The sequence below is a fragment of the Miniopterus natalensis genome, chromosome 5, assembly GCF_054644295.1.
Source record: "Miniopterus natalensis isolate mMinNat1 chromosome 5, mMinNat1.hap1, whole genome shotgun sequence".
Taxonomy (NCBI): Eukaryota; Metazoa; Chordata; class Mammalia; order Chiroptera; family Miniopteridae; genus Miniopterus; species Miniopterus natalensis.
Window position 1 is genome coordinate 33,650,285 of NC_142085.1, and position 21,397 is coordinate 33,671,681.

Consider the following 21,397-nt stretch of genomic DNA (forward strand, 5'->3'; position numbering starts at 1 on the left):
TCTGAGAACCACTTCTTTTGATACGTCTTAGTAAACAAATAGGATTTTGATTACATGTAGTTTGCTGAGTCCTAAGAATTTAAGTTTCTTAGAATTTTATTCCCAGCACCAAGTTATAATGGCATAGACTGTGTTCATGGCATAAACTGTGTTTCTGCTGAGTGAGTGAACGAATGCATTTTAGATAGTCTATTGAAAGAACAGGTTGAGCCCTGCAGATAGCTTTTTACAAAGGACAAAGAAAGAAAATACGAATTTTGAAACCTCAGTGCAATATGGTATATTGTGTGAAAAGAAGACTTACTTGACCTTGTTTTTCAAATATACTCTTGATTAACTACTTGATCACGTAGAAGGCTTTACTAGTATTCTTTATTTTAAATTATTTTCAGTGTCTTCTTGTGTTTTATATAAATTTGATAAAAAATATTTAGAGTACACAGTTTAGTGGTTTGTTAACAGTTCATGTTACGTAAAATTTTCTTATTTTAAGCATATACACACTGTGTTTTGTTTTCCCGGGGTGGGGGGGTGTTTTGATAATGGAAATTAAATTCCCTAAACCACCTGGGCTAGATGATTTAAATACTGGGTTAAAATAGTCACTGTTTCCTTCATGTGACCCAAGGTGCTATTCCATTTCTCAGTAGGTGAAATGACTTGTTATCAGTATATGTTATCACATAAGTCATACTAGGGCTTTGTTAAGCAGTTTACTTGGAATAATTTTTAATTTGGGGTTGTAATGTAAATGCAGTGGACTTACATTTAAAATGTGTATTGTAAATCTTTATTTTTATGAAACAACTGAAAGGTTAACATCTTGAATATTTTTTTCAACAGTGTTGATTGTTACTGATGTTTACTTGCACTTCATTCTGTGTCGAGGGTCCTGAGTACCCGCTTTACTCAATTGAAGTGGTCTACTAAATGTATCACAGACATATTAAAGACCTAAGAAGATAAATACATTGTTTCCAAGACTGATATGGCAGAGTTTGTAAGCAGAATACTTGGTGATAGAAAAATCAGTGTAGATTTTAAGGAGCATCAGCTTATTGATACTTCAATAAGGAATGCTGCTATAGTAAACTCTGGAGTTGTATTATTTTTTAAAATCATATGTCCCTTGGGTATTTTATGTTTTACTATTCAGGCTTCTTATATGGGTATTCGTTTAGTTCATCAGGAAAATATGAGGCTATGTGAAAATCTGACTTTCTCTTCTAAAATAGGAATTCATTGGAATTCTCAACTCACGTGTTTAACAAGCCTTCTCTTTTTCTGGGAACATTTTGAGAAGATAATTCATAATTTATATTATTAAGACTGTAATAGCAATATTTTACATGAAATTGCTTTAATATTTACTTTTAAATTATGAAATTTGGTGTTTATTTAAATTATCCATTCATGACTTCCTGTTGCACAACTAAACAAACTGCAAATTCTGGTGTTTACCTAGAGACTCAGTGTTACCAGCCATATTTTGCTAAAGATTGAAATCTGAAAAATCATGTGTTCCTAAAATTCTTTGCATTTCCTCCAGTTGCTGAAACACTTCAGGTTCAAATCATAGAAGGGTGCTGCATATAACTCTCATATAGTGAGATTATAGTTATATTATTTCCATAGAAATAAGAATTGCATCTATGAAATCAGTTGGATTGTATGCTGGATTTTGTTTTTTTAAAAAGCTCATGTTCTATTTAATATCAAGATTACTGTTATATTCATATTCACAGTTGTCTTCCAGATAATCCATCAATTTGTAAGAATTGAATTGAGGTGGGAAGAAAGGAGTGACTGAGGATGAAATTGATGGAGTTATTTTGCTATTTAATATCACAAATATGCTAGTAAACACTTATTTGAGGTTCCTGGAATTTTAAGAATATGACAACACACATTATTATCTCAGTGTTCTTCTGTAACTGAAGTAGATTTGGTTTACATTATGATGTTAATATGTGCTTTGAGACTTTTGATAAATGACACTATCCACCATCATCTTATTATTGATTTATTTCAAACTGAACAGTTTAAATGATGTCTTGTGTGTCCTAAAATATGTTTTTAAAAGTACACTTCTAATTGATCCATGGGCTAGACAGAATTTAGCATGTTCTGTTTAACATTAATTGCATTGTTGTTCTTAGAGCTACAGAATTATCTTTTTTTGTTTTGATATTTTTAAATTTTGGTTCTATCTTCTATGAAGATTAATGCAGTTTATTTGCAATTGATTAAGGCTCTATGGCACTTGACTTCCTTCCTTCTGGTCTTCTTCTTGTTTGTTTGTCTGTTTTTTATTTTTAACAGAGGGTAATTTCCCGTTTAAAAAAAATAATTGAGTTGATAAGCATTGGATTGGTAAGAGCAAATGTTTCAAATGGTTTAGATTCCTGGATAGTGATACAACTTCTTGTTAAACTTACAACATAATTGTATTCATATGCAGTTTCTGGATACAGCTGTCCACATTGTTGTGTTTAGGATGCTGAGATGATTAGATTGTTTGGGGGTTTTATTTTTTATTTTTCTGTAATTCTGTTTTACTACTCTCTCTTTGTACCATAAAAGCAATATGTATTATTTTAAAGGCTACCATATCATTTAAAAAGACATGTTTCTTAATTTTTTAAAAAGTATTTCACAGTTTGATTTTTAAATTAGGAATGTTATATGGAATTTGATCATGTTAAAATTTTGTTAGGGAAAAGAAGAGGGATGAATACAAATTTTGAGATACAGGAGCTGAAAAAATGTCCTTAAAATTTAGGCAACTCAAACAGTATTGTGATAATTGCTAACAAAGACTTCCAAGAAATTTACCTGGTTATATTTCAGTGTTGTATTCCAGTGTAGCCCCTACATAGAATGAGGACTGAAAGCAACATGTTGGTCGCATAAAAATGTTGTAGGTTTCCCAAAACCAAACGATGTTTTTTTGTTCTCAGCTGGATGTCTTTTATAGAAGACGTATTTAAAGATTATTTATGCTGTGCCACTTATCTTTTATGTGTTCTGTTATTATATCTGCTACCCTTAACTCTAATGCTACTCCTCTTCAGAAATATCTAGATAGGCCATTATTTCTCAGTAAATAGTATAGCAACACGGAGGTTAATATAAAGCTTTATGAAATGTCTAAGAAATATAGTCTCCAAAGAACAATTTCACCATGACATATTTTAATATCGTTGATTTGAGAAGGAAGAAAGGATTACTTAAATTAGACTGTATTTTTTCCATGTGGAAAATGCTACAGAATATTTTTCATGATGAAAAGAAAATGCTGACTTCTAGTAAAAAATGGAATTTATTTTTCATTGATTATATTAAATTTCAAATTATCTGAAATGCTATCATTTTTTAAGTAAAAAGGTTAGTTATAAATATTAAATATACTTTTAAATAGTTTTACAAAAAAGAGCGAATTAAAATTAAAATGTTTTAAAATGTAAAATTGGTGCTGAAATGTTTTTTAGTTCTTAAAAAGCAAGAAAAAAATACCACAAAATATACTTTTCAAATGTATTAATTTCCCAATGTTTCTGTTTTTATTTTAAATCTCTGACTTGTATTCATTCTTTCTTTGATTAATTTAGAAGCATATTTGAGACCTCCTCATGTTTGTCATTGTAATTTATCACCGTACATGATATGCATTTTATTATTCATACCATTGTGTTGATTCACATTTTCATGTCTAACTATAAATTTGCTGATTTCTTTCTTTTGTTTCCATCATTATGTGCATTTAATTCATTGAAGAACAAGAAAAATGTAACTCTTCCACAAAAGGTAAATATCATGTAACTTTTTAACCATTTAATATTGTTCTTTTCCTTTCATAATACATGAGAAATTATATACCTCTTTATTTAAATGATGATAAAATTATTTAACAGTAGTTCTTTTTACCCCTGCAATGATTTTGTAGGGCATTTGGTATTAGTTTGTTCTGTGAGCAGTTGGCATCAAAGAAGAAACTATTAAAATTAAGAATATTTTTGCTTCAAAATTTATTTATCCACACTGACAACTAGAAAACAGTTCTTTTTAAATACATTTTTGTTTGTTTGTTTGCGTTCCCCTGCTCTCATGGATAAGATTTAATTCCTACATTCCTTTCAGGGTAATATCTTATACAAAGGAATAGAAAATCCCTGCATTTCCCCTTTCAGATGCCAGTAACCTTATCGAATGTTTGGCCCCCACTGCAGTCATGCATCTAGGAAGTAGCTGCCAAAATATTACCCCTCATGACCTCAATATTGTTATAATGCCCATCAATTCTATCTCCCCAAGGGACAGAAGAGGAAAACCATTCGGCCTACTGTACTGACACCCTGTCTTACCTATCGTCTTTAGGATCACGTTTGAGTTTTGGTCTTTGGACTTGAGTTTCAAGTAGATGCACACCTCATCCCACTCTCATGTGCCACTCACACCATTTCTTATTCAGTGTTATTTTTGTCAGTGTTATATTTGAGCATGAGTTTTTGCTTCATGAAATAATTCTAATAATACTTAAAAATTACATAATGCTTTATAGTTTAATAAAAATACATTTCTTTAATATTTTTGGATCAATGATTGAATCCATTTATTGTCCATAGTAACCCTAAAAGTCTTGCAAGTAGCATCATCCATATAATGAATGATAAACTCAGGTTCAGAGATTTACCCATTTACACTGCTGATGAGTGTAAGTTTCTAATACCTGGCTTGCCCCTCAAGTTACCATGCAACTTGAGAAAATGAAGCCAGTGTATTTGAATAAACATAATATGTTCTTAGGTTTGATAAGTAGACTATAGCCCCAGGTGTCTCACTTTTAACCCCTTTCCACTATAGTTTAGTGGATTCTATCTTAATAGGTACAAATCCTGAATATAATATCCCTGACTCCTAATATATTGAGGTACATATTATGTATCTCAGTGTTACAGTGTGAAAAGGCAAGATAATATTCAGTTACTTATTTTAGATTGAATTTACAAAAATATATTTATATTCTGGCACATAATATACATTCTGGCATAATTCTTACATACTAGTCAATAAATATATATTAATAAAAAATAAAATATTATTCAATTTGACTAAGATGTTTTTGGTCCCTAGATTTTTTATAGATTTCTCGCCATCATTCATTTTTAATTCAGATACCAGAAGCACAATTTTCGGTCCTGTAGTACAAAAATGGCCAGTACAATTGTACCTAGGCTCAGAAGCATTTATTTGTGTTTGCAGGATAAATTTTAGTGTAATAAAAGCATTAAATTTTTACATTGGACATGAGTCATGACCTAATTCTTTTAGCCAAAAGAAAGAAACATATAATAATTATTCATTTAGAGCCTTTCCATACATATTAATACTAGGCAAAAGCTATAATTAGCTAATCAGAGCAAAACAAAATCCCTAAGTGGTACAATCTAAAGTCTGTTGGAAGTGTGCACATTGAAAGGCTCACTAGAGAGCATGTCAGATAGTTGCATTTTTATAAGGTCATTGTGTCCTGGCTGAGATGTGTCCTAACTCTGCCAAGTCTTCCTTGGACACAAGATACGGCTCTACTTCACAGAATAGACCATATGGCTGAAAACAACCAACGAGGCACGTGCCAGAATGCATCCAGGTAAAGCAGAGGCTGCTGCCCTCTCAAGGATAGGCTTAGTCAGGAAAAGTCTGAAAAACCAAAAAGGATAGAAGCAAGTTCAAGAATGTCAAATTTTAGGCTAACATACCCCATAAGAAAGAAAGAAAGAAAAACCCCACACTTGTTTTGCATAGAAACCCTGCTGCTGTGAGCTGATCTGTTACTGGGATCAACCATATTGGAGAATTCACTTCCCTTGAGGGCTCCCCGGATAGACAGGGACAGGGACATGCCATGCTAGCTGACAGTGCAGGCTACAGAGCCCCTAGTGAGGGCTTGGTTTTGATTAATGGTAGCTGAGCTTGTAGGACAACCAATGGTCCCAGTTTGTGGAGGACTGAGCCAGTTCCCGAGAGAAAGACTTTCAGTGCTAAAACCAGGATGGCTCTGGGCAAATTTGGCAGTTAGTTATCCTAACTGTAGGGGACTGGTATATAATTTTCCTGCATATTTATTTGTAAGACACAGAAGTTGACATTTTTAATGGTAATGCACAGAATTTAATGTGCATTTACTCTGTGTCAGTGGCTCTACTGAGTGTTATATATTTATTTCATAATATTTTTACAACAGCCATAGATATAAGTATTAATATCCTCATTTTCTAACAGAAAGCTAAAGCTTAGAAAAATTTAAAACTTGACTCTTTATTAGTCATAAATTTGGTAAGTGGTAGAACAGGGAACTAGCCTCCAGCCTCGCTCCACAGACCTTGTTCTCAACCACTTTGCTCTAACAGGTTCTCCAACATTCAAACAGCATTTGCTGAGTACTGTGCCTGCAATACTTCGTAACTATATACAGCATGCACACAACTGTAACCTGTTGCATTAGAAATAGAACCTAAGGGGTTAAGTGGAATGCCTAAGTAAGAAAGCTGTTGTGGGGCAGAACCAGGTTTTGACTCCACAGCCCAGGTTCTGTCCACTGTCCCATGTTGCTGTGACATCCGCCACTCCCAACACCAGGATCTTAGAGACACCCAGTCAGGGCTCCTGCGTCCCCTCTGATGACCTGACTTTTCACCACTCAGGTAAATTTTCTAATACCTGGCTTGCCCCTCAAGTTACCGTGCAACTTGAGAAAATGAAGCCAGTGTATTTGAATAAACATAATACGTTCTTGGGGTTGATAAGTAACAACTATAAATGTTCATTCTATGTTATTTACCTTTTACCTCCCTCTTTTATGTTAAAAGCTGAGAGACCATATCATTTTAGGCTTCACAAACTGCTTTGTAGGCATATTTTAAATTATTCATTCTAAAAGTAAGCCAATTTTTCCCTCTCTGCTACATTTCTTGGACAGTTTTAAAGAGCCCATGAATGTAGTTTGGGGGCATCGAAATAATGATATAAGAAGATCAAAACAGATCCAGAAATTAAATGACTTCAAGGTGAGAAAAAATGTTATTATAATAAATTTCTATTTATATGCCTTTAGATAGTATTTCTTAAGTGCATTAACATTTGGCCTTTGGAAGCAATTTTGAATAATAACAAAACACATCATACTATCTTTTCTATAAACATGAATTTCCTTTATCATGAAAAATGTGTACTTTTACACACAGAATAAAAGGTAATGAGATTTCAAGTGACTAAATAATTTGAAAAGGAACAAAAAGGTATTAGCATTTGTTGTTTTTTTGTTTTCCTGTTTCACTAATAAAACTTACTATTGCAACATGGTAATAGGGGGCACTTAAGGATTGTCTCCAGTAAAGAATATTTTAAAGTACAGGTTTTTATTTAAAATGTTCAAATAAATTACCTGTACTTTCTTTCTTTAAATATTGGCAAGAACAGTTTGAATGCTAAGTCATACAAAATTAATTGATATGGAACTATTAACATGAACCTTATTTAGGCGCAAATCATATAAAATCACTTTAATAATTTTCTATTACATTAGTTATTGTATTTTGATAGTGTACCATGGTTGTGAAACACATTATAGGAACAAATATGTTACTTGACTTTTAGCTAAAAATAAATAATTTGGGTATTCTTAGGAATCAGAATTATTTTAACTGTCATCAAGTAGAAAAGGATTTTGATTTTATTTACATCTTTATGAGATGCATCTATAGTGGATATTAGGCCAGGTGATTCATTTCCTGTTATTGTATGTGAAGATTTTGAAGGTTTGAGTTTTTTAATTTTCCAGGGCAATGCTTTTCCTTAACACTCATTATGAATATTTATGAATGTTTACTCAGAAATACTTAGAGCTCTGTTAGTAAAAGTGTCTAATTTATCTCTTTTGTCCACCAACTGAGAAGTGTAGCTGTCATTCTGGCCTTCTCTTTAACCTTTAGAGACACAGAGGGTGAAGCAGCCCATATAAAATGATTCAGAACTCCTGGTTTTCACCCTATTTCCCATCCTGCTGATTCAAATATGGTTATTTATAGTAGTACTACAGGCTTTTAAAACTTCAAGGTATTTAACACTTATATCAACCAAACCTCAACTTACGAGAAAGGCCCTGTTGAGGGAAGTGCTGAGGAACGTAGACGGCAGGCACGCGCCTAGCCATAGGTTGGCCTTTGACATTTTTCCTATATAGATGTATATGTCTCCTAAATACTGCATTTTGATTTAGAAATTTTAAAATGTGTGAACACTTTGTACAGGGGGGATAAAAAAGAGACTGTCAAAAAATTGAAGTTGGATTTAACATTTATGCCACATCAAGCCATTCAAGCTAGATTCAGTTAACACCAGTGTGACTGAAATGAAGAAAAATTACGGATAAACATATTAGAGATCATGTGGGATAAACAGCAAGACCCCTCAGGGATGATTTTGTTATTTCCCAGAGAGGTCTTCGTTGTACAGGCTGCTCTTCGAGGAGGTCGTGTTAGAAGATGTGCCTCGCAAGGAGACAGTGCTCCCTCTAAAAACTGAAATACGTTTTAAAAAGCTATTTAACCCTGTGTAACACGAAAAAATGAGGTTAAATGACAGGTTCTTTCGTCAAGAGCCTGGTTTTCTTATGTCAAGGATCTGCTTAGTATTTTCAGTGTCACTCTGGGGCTTGGCAGTTTTGACACTGAAAGTGATGTCTGTGGTGGGAGGTCCTGAGTTTTGTTTCAGACAGTGAAAATCAGCATGCTGAAACAAGGACAGCCTGTGGTACAGTGAGATTTGAGCAATTACATACACAGATTACCTATTTCACCAGTGCGAGCATTCCATTTCAACTGTCTACCACAACACAGGTTATATTTTTAATTAATTTGTGTTATTGTGTTTTATGTTTCTCGCGCTCGATAGATGTTATCTTTGTTTTGTTGTTTATATTATTATAGTATAATCCTTAACATCCAAAAGAATCATGTAAGGGCACAAGAGAAACAATTTGGCATATTTCTACCAATACAGATTGAAATGCATTTTATTCTAGGAAAATTACCCAGAACTTGGGCATTTCTGTATATTTTAAACATTCAATCTTTATGTACATATATTGCATATGTGTTTGGAGGGATACAAAGTATATAAGTATTATATCAAAGTTGCTTACTTCACTTCTATGACTAAAAATACGGATAAACATGCAAGGAGTATATTATTTTTTAACTGGAAATTAAGTAATAGAACATATTAACGTAAAATACAACTGGTCAATTTTTCCCCTTAATTATATAAAGTCTTGGTAAATTGGCAAATTTAAAAATGCTAGATATTAGATAACAGAGCAAAGATAAATTTGTAGTTTTCCATTTTTTGAAAATGTGAAAAAATTTTTAAAATACTTCACCAATACCGATACCCTATTGAACTAATATTAGAATCATAAACAAACAGCAGGAGGTTACTCTAAGCAGTCTCTTCAGTTTACAAGTAAAACCTCCATAGTGGAGAGAGATATCAATAATTGATCAAGGCAGCATTGATGATGGTGATGGGTCTAGTGCTGAATCTCTGCTTAGTTATTCCCAGTCTTGGGTTGTTACCATGTTGCCCCATTGCTTCCAGGCGTATGGAGAATGTCCATCTTAATGTATATTCCTCTAAAGTCTAGAAAACTGTGAGTACAGACTAGTATTCCATTTCGAATTTTCAAGAATCAAACTATTTTTTCTATCCAGGCTTTGGATTTTTTTATGCTAGTTAAAGACTCAATTAGCAATTTTTTTTATCATCTTCTATTACTCCTTAATCTTTATGTTTTTCATATTATATTGTTTCTTATATTTGAGTTCCCACTATCTGTGATTTTTTAAAATAAAATGCTTCAGAGAGGGAATTCTTTTTCAATGCTTTCAATAACTAAGTCATTGCAGGTATTTCATTCCTATACTTTATTCTACCTCACAATTTCCAGATATGTTATCTATCATTGCTCTTTCTGAGTCATGCATTGGAGCAAAGATGGGCTCCACTATCACGGAACTCTCATTGTATTGCTCTACAGCGAGGAAGCAGAGGCACTGGTTTTTCTCTTCTTACAGCATGGTAGCATATAGTAGTTAACTAGACAAGCTTAATTATTCTGTCCATATATTATCATGTATCACTTTTGACACATGCACTAGCTAACCTTGTTATAAAATACTCTTAAAATTTTACCTTAATATATTTAATAATACATAAATTTTTATGTTACAGTCATATTTAATCTAAAATACTTGAAAGTATTGTAAAGTTTAACAACATAATGTATGGATTATTTTGGTTATAAACACAGACACTTGAAGTTTCAGATTCATGTTAATTTCTAGACGCAAAGAGAAAATTGTGAAATATTTAAGGAATTTGAAGATCAGAACAGCTTCATCTTTATATAATTGTAAAGTCATGGATAATATTTTAAATATATTTATGAGAATTTGAGTTTTAAATTATAATGTTCTGAAAGTACCCATATCTATAATATTGATAGTATTTTAAAGCAAATTACAAATGTCTGGTAAGTCAAAAGTGTTTACCAGAAAATTATATTCTCTTTAGAAAAGGTGATTCTATGGGAATTTCTCTTTGATGCGTTGGGGAAGATTTATTAAAGATCCTTAAGCTTTTTTTTTTTAACTCACAGGATTCTTTAGTAATCTTATGAAAAGAATAGATACAGAAAAATTGTTACAGGCACAAACAACATTTGTAAATGATCTCTGCTTATTGGTAGACTCATCTAAGATCAACCATATCAATAGATTAGGAATTTATAGCAAACCATGTGACATGAAAAAAGAATTATTGTAATCTATCTTTATTTGTAATAATATCTAATACTTTTTATTAGAAAATTGTAATTAATTACGGACTTTAAAATTTTTATTTACTTTTCTCACCTGCAGTGTCTGAGTTACTCTTGTTGAGTTTGAAGACAAAAAATGACTTCATAAGTATGATATTAATTTAACACCTAAAAATAAGTTCCAGTTTTATACTTAATTGTAATGGTGAGATGAGTTTTGACATATATAGATTTATCTGATACAGATGCCAGAGTTTAGAAATAACAACGTATATAGAGAAAAATTGATCTAAAAGAAATGAGGCATGTTCAATAAATATTGTTTAGGTAAATATCTGCTTTTTAAAAGCACAATTTATTCAGCGTCAGACACATCATCCTTCTTGTAGAAAGTGTAATGAAAAATTCTAACATACAAAACACTCTTTTTAAAAATAAAATTGCCACCCTAACTGGTTTTGCTCAGTGGTTAGAGCATCAGCCTGCAGACCAAAGGGTCTCCGGTTCGATTCCGGCCAAGGGCAGGTACCCCGGTTGCCAGCTCCATCCCCAGCCCCAGTTGGGGAACGTGCAGGAGGCAGCCCATCGATGTCTCTCTCTCTCTCTCTCCACCCCCCCCCCCATTCCACTGTCTGGAAAAAAGAAAAGTCATGGAAAAAAATATCCTCAGGTGAGGATTAAAAAAATACATAAATAAATAATTTGCCATGTTAATCACACCTTACGGGCAATTATGGTGAAATACAGTCTTTAGCACAGCACACATCCTTACCTTTTGACTGTATTATGTATGTAAGCTCTATTTTCATTAAAAGATTAAATTAAATTACATGATAATTATATTTGTTGTAGAATATAAGAAGGGTTTTTAACACTCTAGTATGTGAGTTTTCAAATTTTAAAAAATTCCTTAATTTTTTGTGAAGAAATAGCAACTGGTATTTTAGTGATTTTGTTAATTTAAAATGCAGCCAACATTCAGAACATTCCTAAAATGTAAATGCATTGTAAAAATTTGTGGGGAAATTTGAAAATATTTTATTCTATATTTCAGTTTTTTCTATTGGCATTAAATTGATAAAATAGTATAAAATGTTAAAGTGATGATCAGTAATCATTCTTTTTACAGTAAGATATTTGAGCTCTTGGTGCTGTGGTTAATTTTACTTACAGTGAGATACTTGACAGATAGTCATATTCCAAGAATTCAGTTCACTTTTAATCATCGCTAAGTGTTATTCTCTTTATAAATCATGGAATCATGTCTTCAGTTCCAAATTTGTGATAAATATTCTATTTATAAGTTTGTCTTACTACTGAGATTGGCACACCAATGATTCAGAAATAATGTCATTTTATTTCACAATATAGAGTTTAAATAAAATGTAAAATAAGTAATGAGGATAGCATAGCAACTACCTTTTTGCTGGAGAGTCAAAATGACTTTGTGTCAATATTAATTTGGAGATTTTCTTTCTTTGACGGATTAAAAGATGTCAACTTTCACTTCTCTAAGAATAAAAATACTATATATACACATATATCATTTTTGAAAAGTAAAATTGAACCCATTTAAAACCATTTTAAGATTTATTTTAGTTAGGCTTCCACTTTCTTCTTATGATTTAGTTCTGAGTTTTGCAAAATAAAGACTTAAATGCAGCCATCTCATAAGCTGAGTAGTCCTATTCAGAGAGACAGGGTAGTGTCCCAGCACCATTAACTCCCCAGAACTGTTTCAGACTGCTTCGGGTCAGTAGCTCTTGGGAAATAATCTTTTCAGTCTCAAGTTACCATCTTCCCTAAGGATTAAAGTGAAGGTTACAAAGCTATGGGCTAATAAATGTCAGATAATTCTTAAAGTAAAATAAATATCATTTGGTGAGAAAATTAAGTTAATGTCATTTAAATCTGTTTGTAATCCAAGTAGAGATTGCTTTAAACTTTAATTATAAAGTACAACAATTATCACTGTTCATTTGATTTTGTCAAAGCTCAAAGACTGAGCAAGTACCCAGAGGTACCCACGCCATAGGCAGAAGGCAGAGAATAGATATTTGTACATTTTCTTATATTGCATATGGCTTCCTATAAATATAACCCACTTTTCAGTAACTTTGTATCAGTTCCTTATTACTCCCAATTAACATTTTGCTTTATAATATTCATTCTGACTTCTTATATGTTATCAAGTAATTAATACATTTCTGAACAGCTTTTCCCAAGATCTCATTGAACCATCTTTTAATCATTAATAGTTATCATTTACTGTCTCTGAAGTCAACATTTTCAAAGCAAATATGCATCATTGCTTAAGTTACATAACTGTGATGTTAGGGGTTGATATTTTCTATCTAATTTACTGAATTTAAACAAAGCTAAACATCTAATAATTGGTGCTAAAAGTATGATTAAACATTTGACCACAGATTTCAAACTGTGTATTTATCTCTTGAACTATTAGTTTGTACTTAAACACACAATAAAAGCTATATATTTACTTAATTTTTAAAGTGGGTCTCAGTGTCTTTTATCAAGGATAATAGGCCATGTTTGATCATCGCAAGGGGAAAATTTGTCAGCAGGTATCACATAAACTTGCAGGAGGTGAAATCAACAGCCAAGTCAGTTAGATATATCAACACTTCCATTACCCTTCAATCATTAGGGCCTCTTGGCAGAAGGCTTGATACATTAATCACAGTTTTTTTATGTATATATGTATATACAGAACTTAGCACTTGAAGAGGTTGAATAGTCTGGGAAATTGGAAAGAGATAAATTGTAAAAAAGTAAACGTAGGTCTCATACAGCACAGGTGTATGTTTTAGGAGCTCACTCTTCACATAGCTGTACCCTTAGCTCTTATTTCTCCTTTATTTGTAATCAAAGGAAAAAATTAACCACTTATGCTGGATTCTGACATATATTTTATTGAAAGCTATAATTTTTCCCATCTAAACAGTCACACCTGCTACTTAAGAGATTAATAAAGTGTTAAATAGAATATATTTCTTTACATGTTTTAAATTTCAGAGCTAAAATTTTTATACCACTTTTTTTTTTTTTTAGATTTACAAATTTTATATATGTGGTCAGACATAGCTATCAACTAAACTTTTAGTCTGGCAAATATTCATGAAAAGCTACTGGTAGAAATTAATCATTTAATAAGAAAGCCTCATAAAAGGAGATTCTTATCCATTAACAAGTTTTTAGGTGACTTAGCTGAGGATGTTAAAGGGTGTGTGCATGCATGTAAGCATGTGCATATATGTGTGATGTGTTCAGTATGCATATTTGTTTTCCCTATGTATGTATATACAACAACCAGTTGATTAAAGATGAAACATATTTTCACAATTAGATTTGGTTTTACATAATCATTTATGAACGGAATTGAAACTATTTCATATCAGATGTAGAAATAGGGTATTTTGTTACTAATATTTTTGTTCCCCATTCTGTGTGAGCTGTCATGTTCATCTTTAGATTAACAGTTGCTAGCATTGTATATTCTGCATTTTGTTTAATTTGCTAATCGTGTTATTTCTAAACTTCATTTAATTGAAGTCATATCAAAAGCATTAAAATCTTAAACCATTCAGTTTCTTAAAGGTGCTTCACATGTTTTAATAGGCTTCCATTGTGTGTTTTTGCAGCAAGCTTAGTAGTGGAGGAGCGAACAAGACAGATGAAAATGAAAGTGCACCGATTTAAGCAGACAACAGGGTCTGGTTCTAGTCAAGAACTTGATCGCGAGCAATATTCCAAGGTAAAACTAGTAGTACCCAACCAATAGCCTCCCTTTTATAAATGTACAGTGTGTGTACCAGGTAGGACTAGCAAGCACCAAGATATATGAGAGTTTTTCAAATGCTAGTCTTGCATCATAACCTCTTTCCTAGTTCCACGAGATATAACTTTATTAACTTGGATTTAATGATTTTTCTAAAAAGAAAATGTAAACACTTGATATTAAAGTTACAGGCAACAGTGTGGTGATTACTAGAGGGAAAGGGAGGGTGGGGGCAGGGAGAAGAGGGTATGGGGGATAAATGGTGACAAGGATACTAGACTTTGGGTGATGAACACACAATACAATATACAGATGATTTATCATAGAATTGTACCCTTGAAACCTATATAATTTTATTAACCAGTGTCATCACAATAAATTCAATAAAAAATTTTAAAAAACAAAGTCACTTAATGATCGATTTTCCATAGACAGAATCACATAAATAAGCAAGATAGATAAAACCATTTTATTGCTTCAGTATCATTTAATATTGCATTTAAATATTAAGTTACAGATTTATAGTCTTAAATACCATTTTTGGTTAATATTTACTATTGAGATTTGTTACCCAATGATTAAAATTGTGTGATATGAGAGATCTTATTGATCTCTCTTCAGTAAGATAAGTAACTGATTTTAAACTCTTAGAAACAGAAATCCACACAATTCCCCATGCCAATAAACATTTGACTTATACTTCAATATTATTTTGTAAGAATACATTGAATTTATAAACTACCAACCATCATCTAATAATATATGCATAGAATTGTATGCTTCATGATATAATTTGTATATATATTATCTGGCTTACTTAAAAATCTTGTTTTTAGAATACTGCAAAAGTGGCAGCAGCCATTACAGGAAAACTTGTTATAATTTGATATCAAAAAGTTCTTTTGGAAGTAATAGCCTTTTAGAAATTCAAAATTAAATAAAACTATACTAAATCAATATTTTTAGCTTGAAATATGAACCTAGAAAAATCTACTTATATTTATTAAAACATTGTTAGCATACAATATTATAGTACTTTCGGGTGTGCAGCATAGTTATTCAACATTTAAATATCTAACGAAGTGATCACCACAATAAGTTTAGTAACCATTTGACATAATACAAAGTTATTAGGATATTATTGACTATATAACCCCAAAATATGTATGTACCCCTATTATCATTGCAGCATTATTTACAATAGCCAAGATATGGACGCCGCCTAGGTGTCCATTGATAGACAAATAGATAAAGAAGAATGCAGTACATATATGTGTAGTAGAATATTACTTAACCATAAAAAAGAATGAAATCCTGTCATTCACAACAACATGGATGGACCTAGAGGGTCTTGTGCTAACTGAAATAAGTCAGACATAGAAGGAAGAGTGCCATTTGATTTCCTTTATATGTGAAAACCAAACAAATGAACAAACAAAACAGAAACAGATTCACAGTTATAAACCGACACTTGCCAGAGAGAAAAGGGATGGGAGGAAGGGCTAAAAAACCTACTTATTTTTAAATAATGGAGGCTGCTCAGTATATAGCCAGATACTCAGAGACTAATGCAAACAATAAAAGTGACTGCCAAATATGATGTGTCACCAGCCTACCATGGAGCCACGTGTGTTAGATGCAGGGTATCACTTTACATTACAGGTTAGCTGCGAAAGGGCTTCCAGCTGAGACAGCGCTTATGGTCACTGATTTGGTGTGGCCCAATGCCCTGGGACTCTGAAACAACATTTTACAAAGTAAAACTTGTAAAGCAAAACCAATTAGTAAGGAAAGCATCTTGACCTTCCATAGAGTTGCTGATTCCAGCTCCACATATCTTCTTGGAGGTTTATTCTATGTGGTATTATCACTAAATCGGCTTATTTGTCTGTCTGCTTTATGGATATCATCATTTTTGTTTTCTTGTACTACAAATTCAGGAAGAATTAAGAGACAGGGTAATTTAGGCTTTCTTCCTCCACAGTCAGAAGCAGTTTTTTGGAAATGCTCTTTAAACTGGAAATGCCTCATTAAATCTAGAAATGTTTTCCCAGTTTCTTAGCATTGTGTCAAAGGGTAAGGTCAAATACAATAGCCTACGGGAGGTAGGGCCAGTATAGGCCGCAAGAAAGGGGTAAATCGAGAACCAGGGTAAAATATTAAAAGCCTTTCTGAATCATTCTGAACGAGGACTCTAATATTAATCAGATGATCAAAAAGAATCTGCAAAGCGAATTACTCTAGATGTCCAAACAACCACTAATATTATATTCATAACAAATCAAAAGTAGGTTTGTCTTGCTTGGGAGATTCCAAGTTCTCTGGGTCGTAGAAATGTAGACCTTAAAAATACTTCAAAGTAATTTTCCATCTCAGCTCTTTTGTTTAGCAAATCTATGAAAATGGAGGCTCAGAAGAAAGGAGGTGATACCAATGTCAGTAAACCCTAGAACTCCCTATTCGATTCGAACTTAGGTCCCACTTTGTTCGGCTTCTACGCCATTGAAATGGGCGCTATGCTCCAGTTTGATTCAGAGGCTCTTCTACAGCTTTCAGTTTGCATAAATTTAATTCTCATATTCTCTTTTTCCCCCCTTTTTGACACAGGCATCTTTTTTCTTTTTCTCTCATTTGAATGTTTTAAAAAACATTACTTTTAAATATATTACCGTTGCTCTTACTGCATAAATTGATATTACACTGTTACATAAATAGAATGAGTATAAATTATATGAACAAATGTGAGATCAAAGATATTATATCTTTAAAAAACTTATAAGAATGTAAGTTAGTAAAATACATAAGATAAACTGACAAATGATTAGCTCTTTACATGTCAAGTAAAAGATAAATACTCTTCACGATTCTAATATTCATATTATGGCCTAATGCTTACAATAAAATGTTTAGTTTCCAGCCCTCAAATCTCTCTCATACGCTTGAGAAATTATATTTTTCATTTTTTATCCACTTACCCCAACCTTTTTATAATTTACTCTACAAAAATATGTTTATTCTTATAAATAAGAGCTAACATTGTTGTAAATTTAATATACATTTAGCTTTGAACCTTAACCCTTTATTCTTTTTTTAGCATCTTAAACTATTTGACATTTTGGATGAAGCAGTACACCTTAGTTGAAATTCTGCCAAATTAGAAATTACTTCATCATTCTCAAAATATTTATAACTACACACCAGTAGAACTAAATTCTTTTCAGGGCCAAGAATTACCAGACAGATATTCCATAGATGTTTCAAACCTGGCACCTCCTTTAAAAGGCCGACTGACCCTGACATCCATCCTGAGTAAGGAATTAGCATTAACCTTGCTTTTGAGAAAAACACAAAACGACTTTGGTATCCCTGAAATGTGACCCCATGCTATTTTTTCATTGATGTTATACAGAGTTGTGTGCCTCAGTGATGGGGTGAAATTCATAATTGAAGGGTGAATTTGCATTTAGGAACTCACAGTTTTAAAAAGTGCTTATGTTTATGTAAACCGGGAACAGCGACCAAGACTCATGTGATGGGTATTGTAGGTAGCTGCTGAATGGTTATTATTACTTACTTATAAAAATAGCAGCCCCACAATTAGAGGCTCCCCTATAGCAAGAACTTATTTCCCTGCTGTATGATCGGCATACATTCCTCCTGAGGACATTATATTTCTTAAAACATAATGTAATTCCATTAAAATATTTAATTTTAAATAGGAAATTTAACAAATTATGCTTGATAAAAAGACAAAGTTATTTAAACTTTTAACAGGATTTTAAAATAAGTAGATATAGTAGTAAAAAGTGAATGTAAAAGTGTATCATTTTCTTCATATAACCAATGTAAAGAAAACTGTGATCTTGTATCAGAATGATAGATTCTTCTGTACCCCGGTATAGAAAATTTAATATGACCTACAGCCTCTTAAAAATCCCTTGTTTTCGCTCTTTGCTGGAATATCAAAAGTTATATACAAAAAGTTAAGGAAGAGATGGCTTATGGCAAAGAAGAAGTTCTTTAGTTGGATAAATGGTTCCATGCACACACACATATACCTATTATTGACATTTGTCAGGCAAGGGTAGCATTTGTTCTGGATGTCAACACAATGCCAGAAAATTTGCTACTGCTGGGTTGATTTTTATGGTCCTAAAACCCAGTTCTTCTTATATGCTGTCATGGATAAGCTATTATTTCAGTATGTTTGGAAACATTATAATAATTGCATAATATATCTACTTAGCAAAATAATTTCAGAAACAAATGAGTTATAGATGTACTCCAGTAACAGTATTAAATTCGGGTTCTACTATGTGAGCATATTAAGGTTTTAGCTCATCTACTCTATAAATAAACAAACAGTTCTGACTGAGATGAATCATGTCAGTCAGGATCATGCTATCAGATAGGACAGAATTTGGTGATGAACATTATCACATTACTTTGAATGCATTATCTTAAGTCATACTACTTTCAGATCATTCATGAAGTAGAAATACCTCAGTTCTGGGCATAATATATATGAATTTCCTTTTGTATTATGCATGTGGCTTTCAAAAAATCACACAGTTATGAAAAAATCTTTGGAAAGATAATTTATGGGATATTCTATAAATTTGTAATTGTTTTTATGCCCCTTAAAAACATGAGAGATGAAGAATTAAGACTAGCATTTAAATACCTTAGCCCTAAACTATTCTCATCTAATACTAAATCATGTTAAATAAACATAATTCCCTTCGGTAGGATTTTTTTTCACTATTGTATTATAGTTCTTTTTGTATAGTCAGATCCACATTGTATCATCAGTTTATTTTATATGTTTTAGCAAGACAGTTGTTTATACAAATTTTTAAAAATAGAGTGTTTGGATTATTTTAGACTCATTAAAAGTCATCTAATATGGAGCATCAGAAGATGGGTGATATTTTCTACAGGTTTAATAAACATTTCATATTTTCACTCCTTAACACATAAACCTAAAATTCAGTCGCTTGATAGGAAACAAATACTCAATGTTTAGTCATGTGTTTATTTTACCTATATGTTCTTTTATTTCATATAAGAAGTTATCTTACTTCCAGTACCTAAGTTAAGAGAATCACTTATATATTAGGTATTGTGAAGTTATATATGCTTTATAATTAAAACATATTAAAATAATATGTAAAGCTTTTCACTGTGTGATCAGTTACAGTGAGAAAGTGACGTAGACAGAAGAGTAGATTAACTGCTTTGGCAGATTCTCATGTTGTAACCTTTTTCCTAATGAGTCTGGAATCTTAGGTAATTAATACCAAAGACAAATTTAAACATTTAAATATAAGCTATAGTGTATATTGAAATTTTAATGGGAATCCCATTTTTTACTTTTAGTACTGAGTCCATAGTTTAAATCTGAAAATGTCTAATTAAAATACAAAGTTTAAAACCGAAGTCCACCCTTTGCTGCTGTGAATTTTCCATCCAGCGTTTAATTTGTGTTCCATTTGTAATCCCGCCTCCAGAAGCGCCCCTTACCACCCAGAGGACGTAGGAATGTCCCTCTGGAGGCCATGTGTCCTTAGTGTGTGGGTGCTTTAGATCCCACCTGCCTCCACGAGGTGCCCTTTGGCCTGCTGTTGGCCGAGTCGTCAGTATCCTCCCCGTGTCTGTGTCTTTCCGCCGCCACCTGATGCTGGAGCTCACGCTTTCTTGTTTTTAATCTTTAGTATAACATACATAAAGATCAGTACAGAAGCTGTGATAACGTCTCTGCCAAATCATCAGATAGTGATGTCAGTGATGTGTCCGCCATTTCCAGAACCAGCAGTGCCTCGCGCCTCAGCAGCACCAGCTTTCTGTCGGAGCAGTCGGAGCGCCCCCGGGGGGGCATCAGGTGAGTCGGGGAGACCGCGTGTGAGCCGGGCCCTGCCCGGTAGAGAAGTGCAGCCGGCTCGCTGGATGTGCTTGCTCAGTACAGTCTAGGCCAAGTAACAAAGAGCAGAAACACTAACATTCCATTCAGATAACTGGGGCTGGGGCGGGGAGAGTATCTATTAACTATTGCATGGTGTCACCAATAGTCAGTTTGGTGCTGTCTGCTGTAAGATAGAACTGATAACTATAGTCATAATCTTAGAGATCGCGCAGTCACATTTGCAGGAATTTCCTTGTGATAGGATAAAATCCACAGAGCATCCTTTCTTCCAGTGTCAGAAAGCTCTTAAAGAAAGAGAGAATAAATATTTCAGGCTATGCAGGGCCCTGTCTGTCACATATACTCAACAATGTCATTATACTATAGTGTGAAAGCTATGTTAAAAAAATGAGCACGGCTGTGTTCCAAAAAATTTTATTTACCAAGGGAAAAAACAACAACAGGAAGCTGGCTGCATTTTCCCCTTGGGATGTAGTTTGCAGTTGGTCCGCTTTCAGGGTAGGATTGAGTGGATACAATAAAAAAATGCTCAGCCTAGTTTACATTATGAGCTGTAAGAAACTTAACATGTTTAGATCACCAGTAGTGCTCTTGTGTTTTTACAAGGCCAAGTACCCTGCTGAAAGGGAAAAGACCTCAGGAATCTAAGTGCCTCTTTAATTCAGTAAAGCAGGCTCAGTATGGACAACCCATATCATGTATTTGTTCTTAACTAGTTTACAGAAATAGAAGTTTCATTGGTAGAATTTTGGATTTAATGAAAAGCTCAAGAAATATAAATGTTCAAAATGGAAAC

The 21,397-nt window shown here is 32.8% G+C and overlaps 1 protein-coding gene across 1 annotated transcript in view; it reads left to right on the plus strand.

The window, feature by feature from the left end:
- The window catches only part of LOC107531617 (regulating synaptic membrane exocytosis protein 1), a 161,365-nt gene that overhangs the window by 71,101 nt on the left and 68,867 nt on the right, over positions 1-21,397 (plus strand). Inside the window, exons 21-23 of the mRNA XM_087817473.1 lie at positions 3,778-3,807; positions 14,542-14,654; positions 20,393-20,559. Coding sequence (XP_087673599.1) covers positions 3,778-3,807; positions 14,542-14,654; positions 20,393-20,559 — 310 coding nt within the window. The remainder of the gene's footprint in view (positions 1-3,777; positions 3,808-14,541; positions 14,655-20,392; positions 20,560-21,397) is intronic.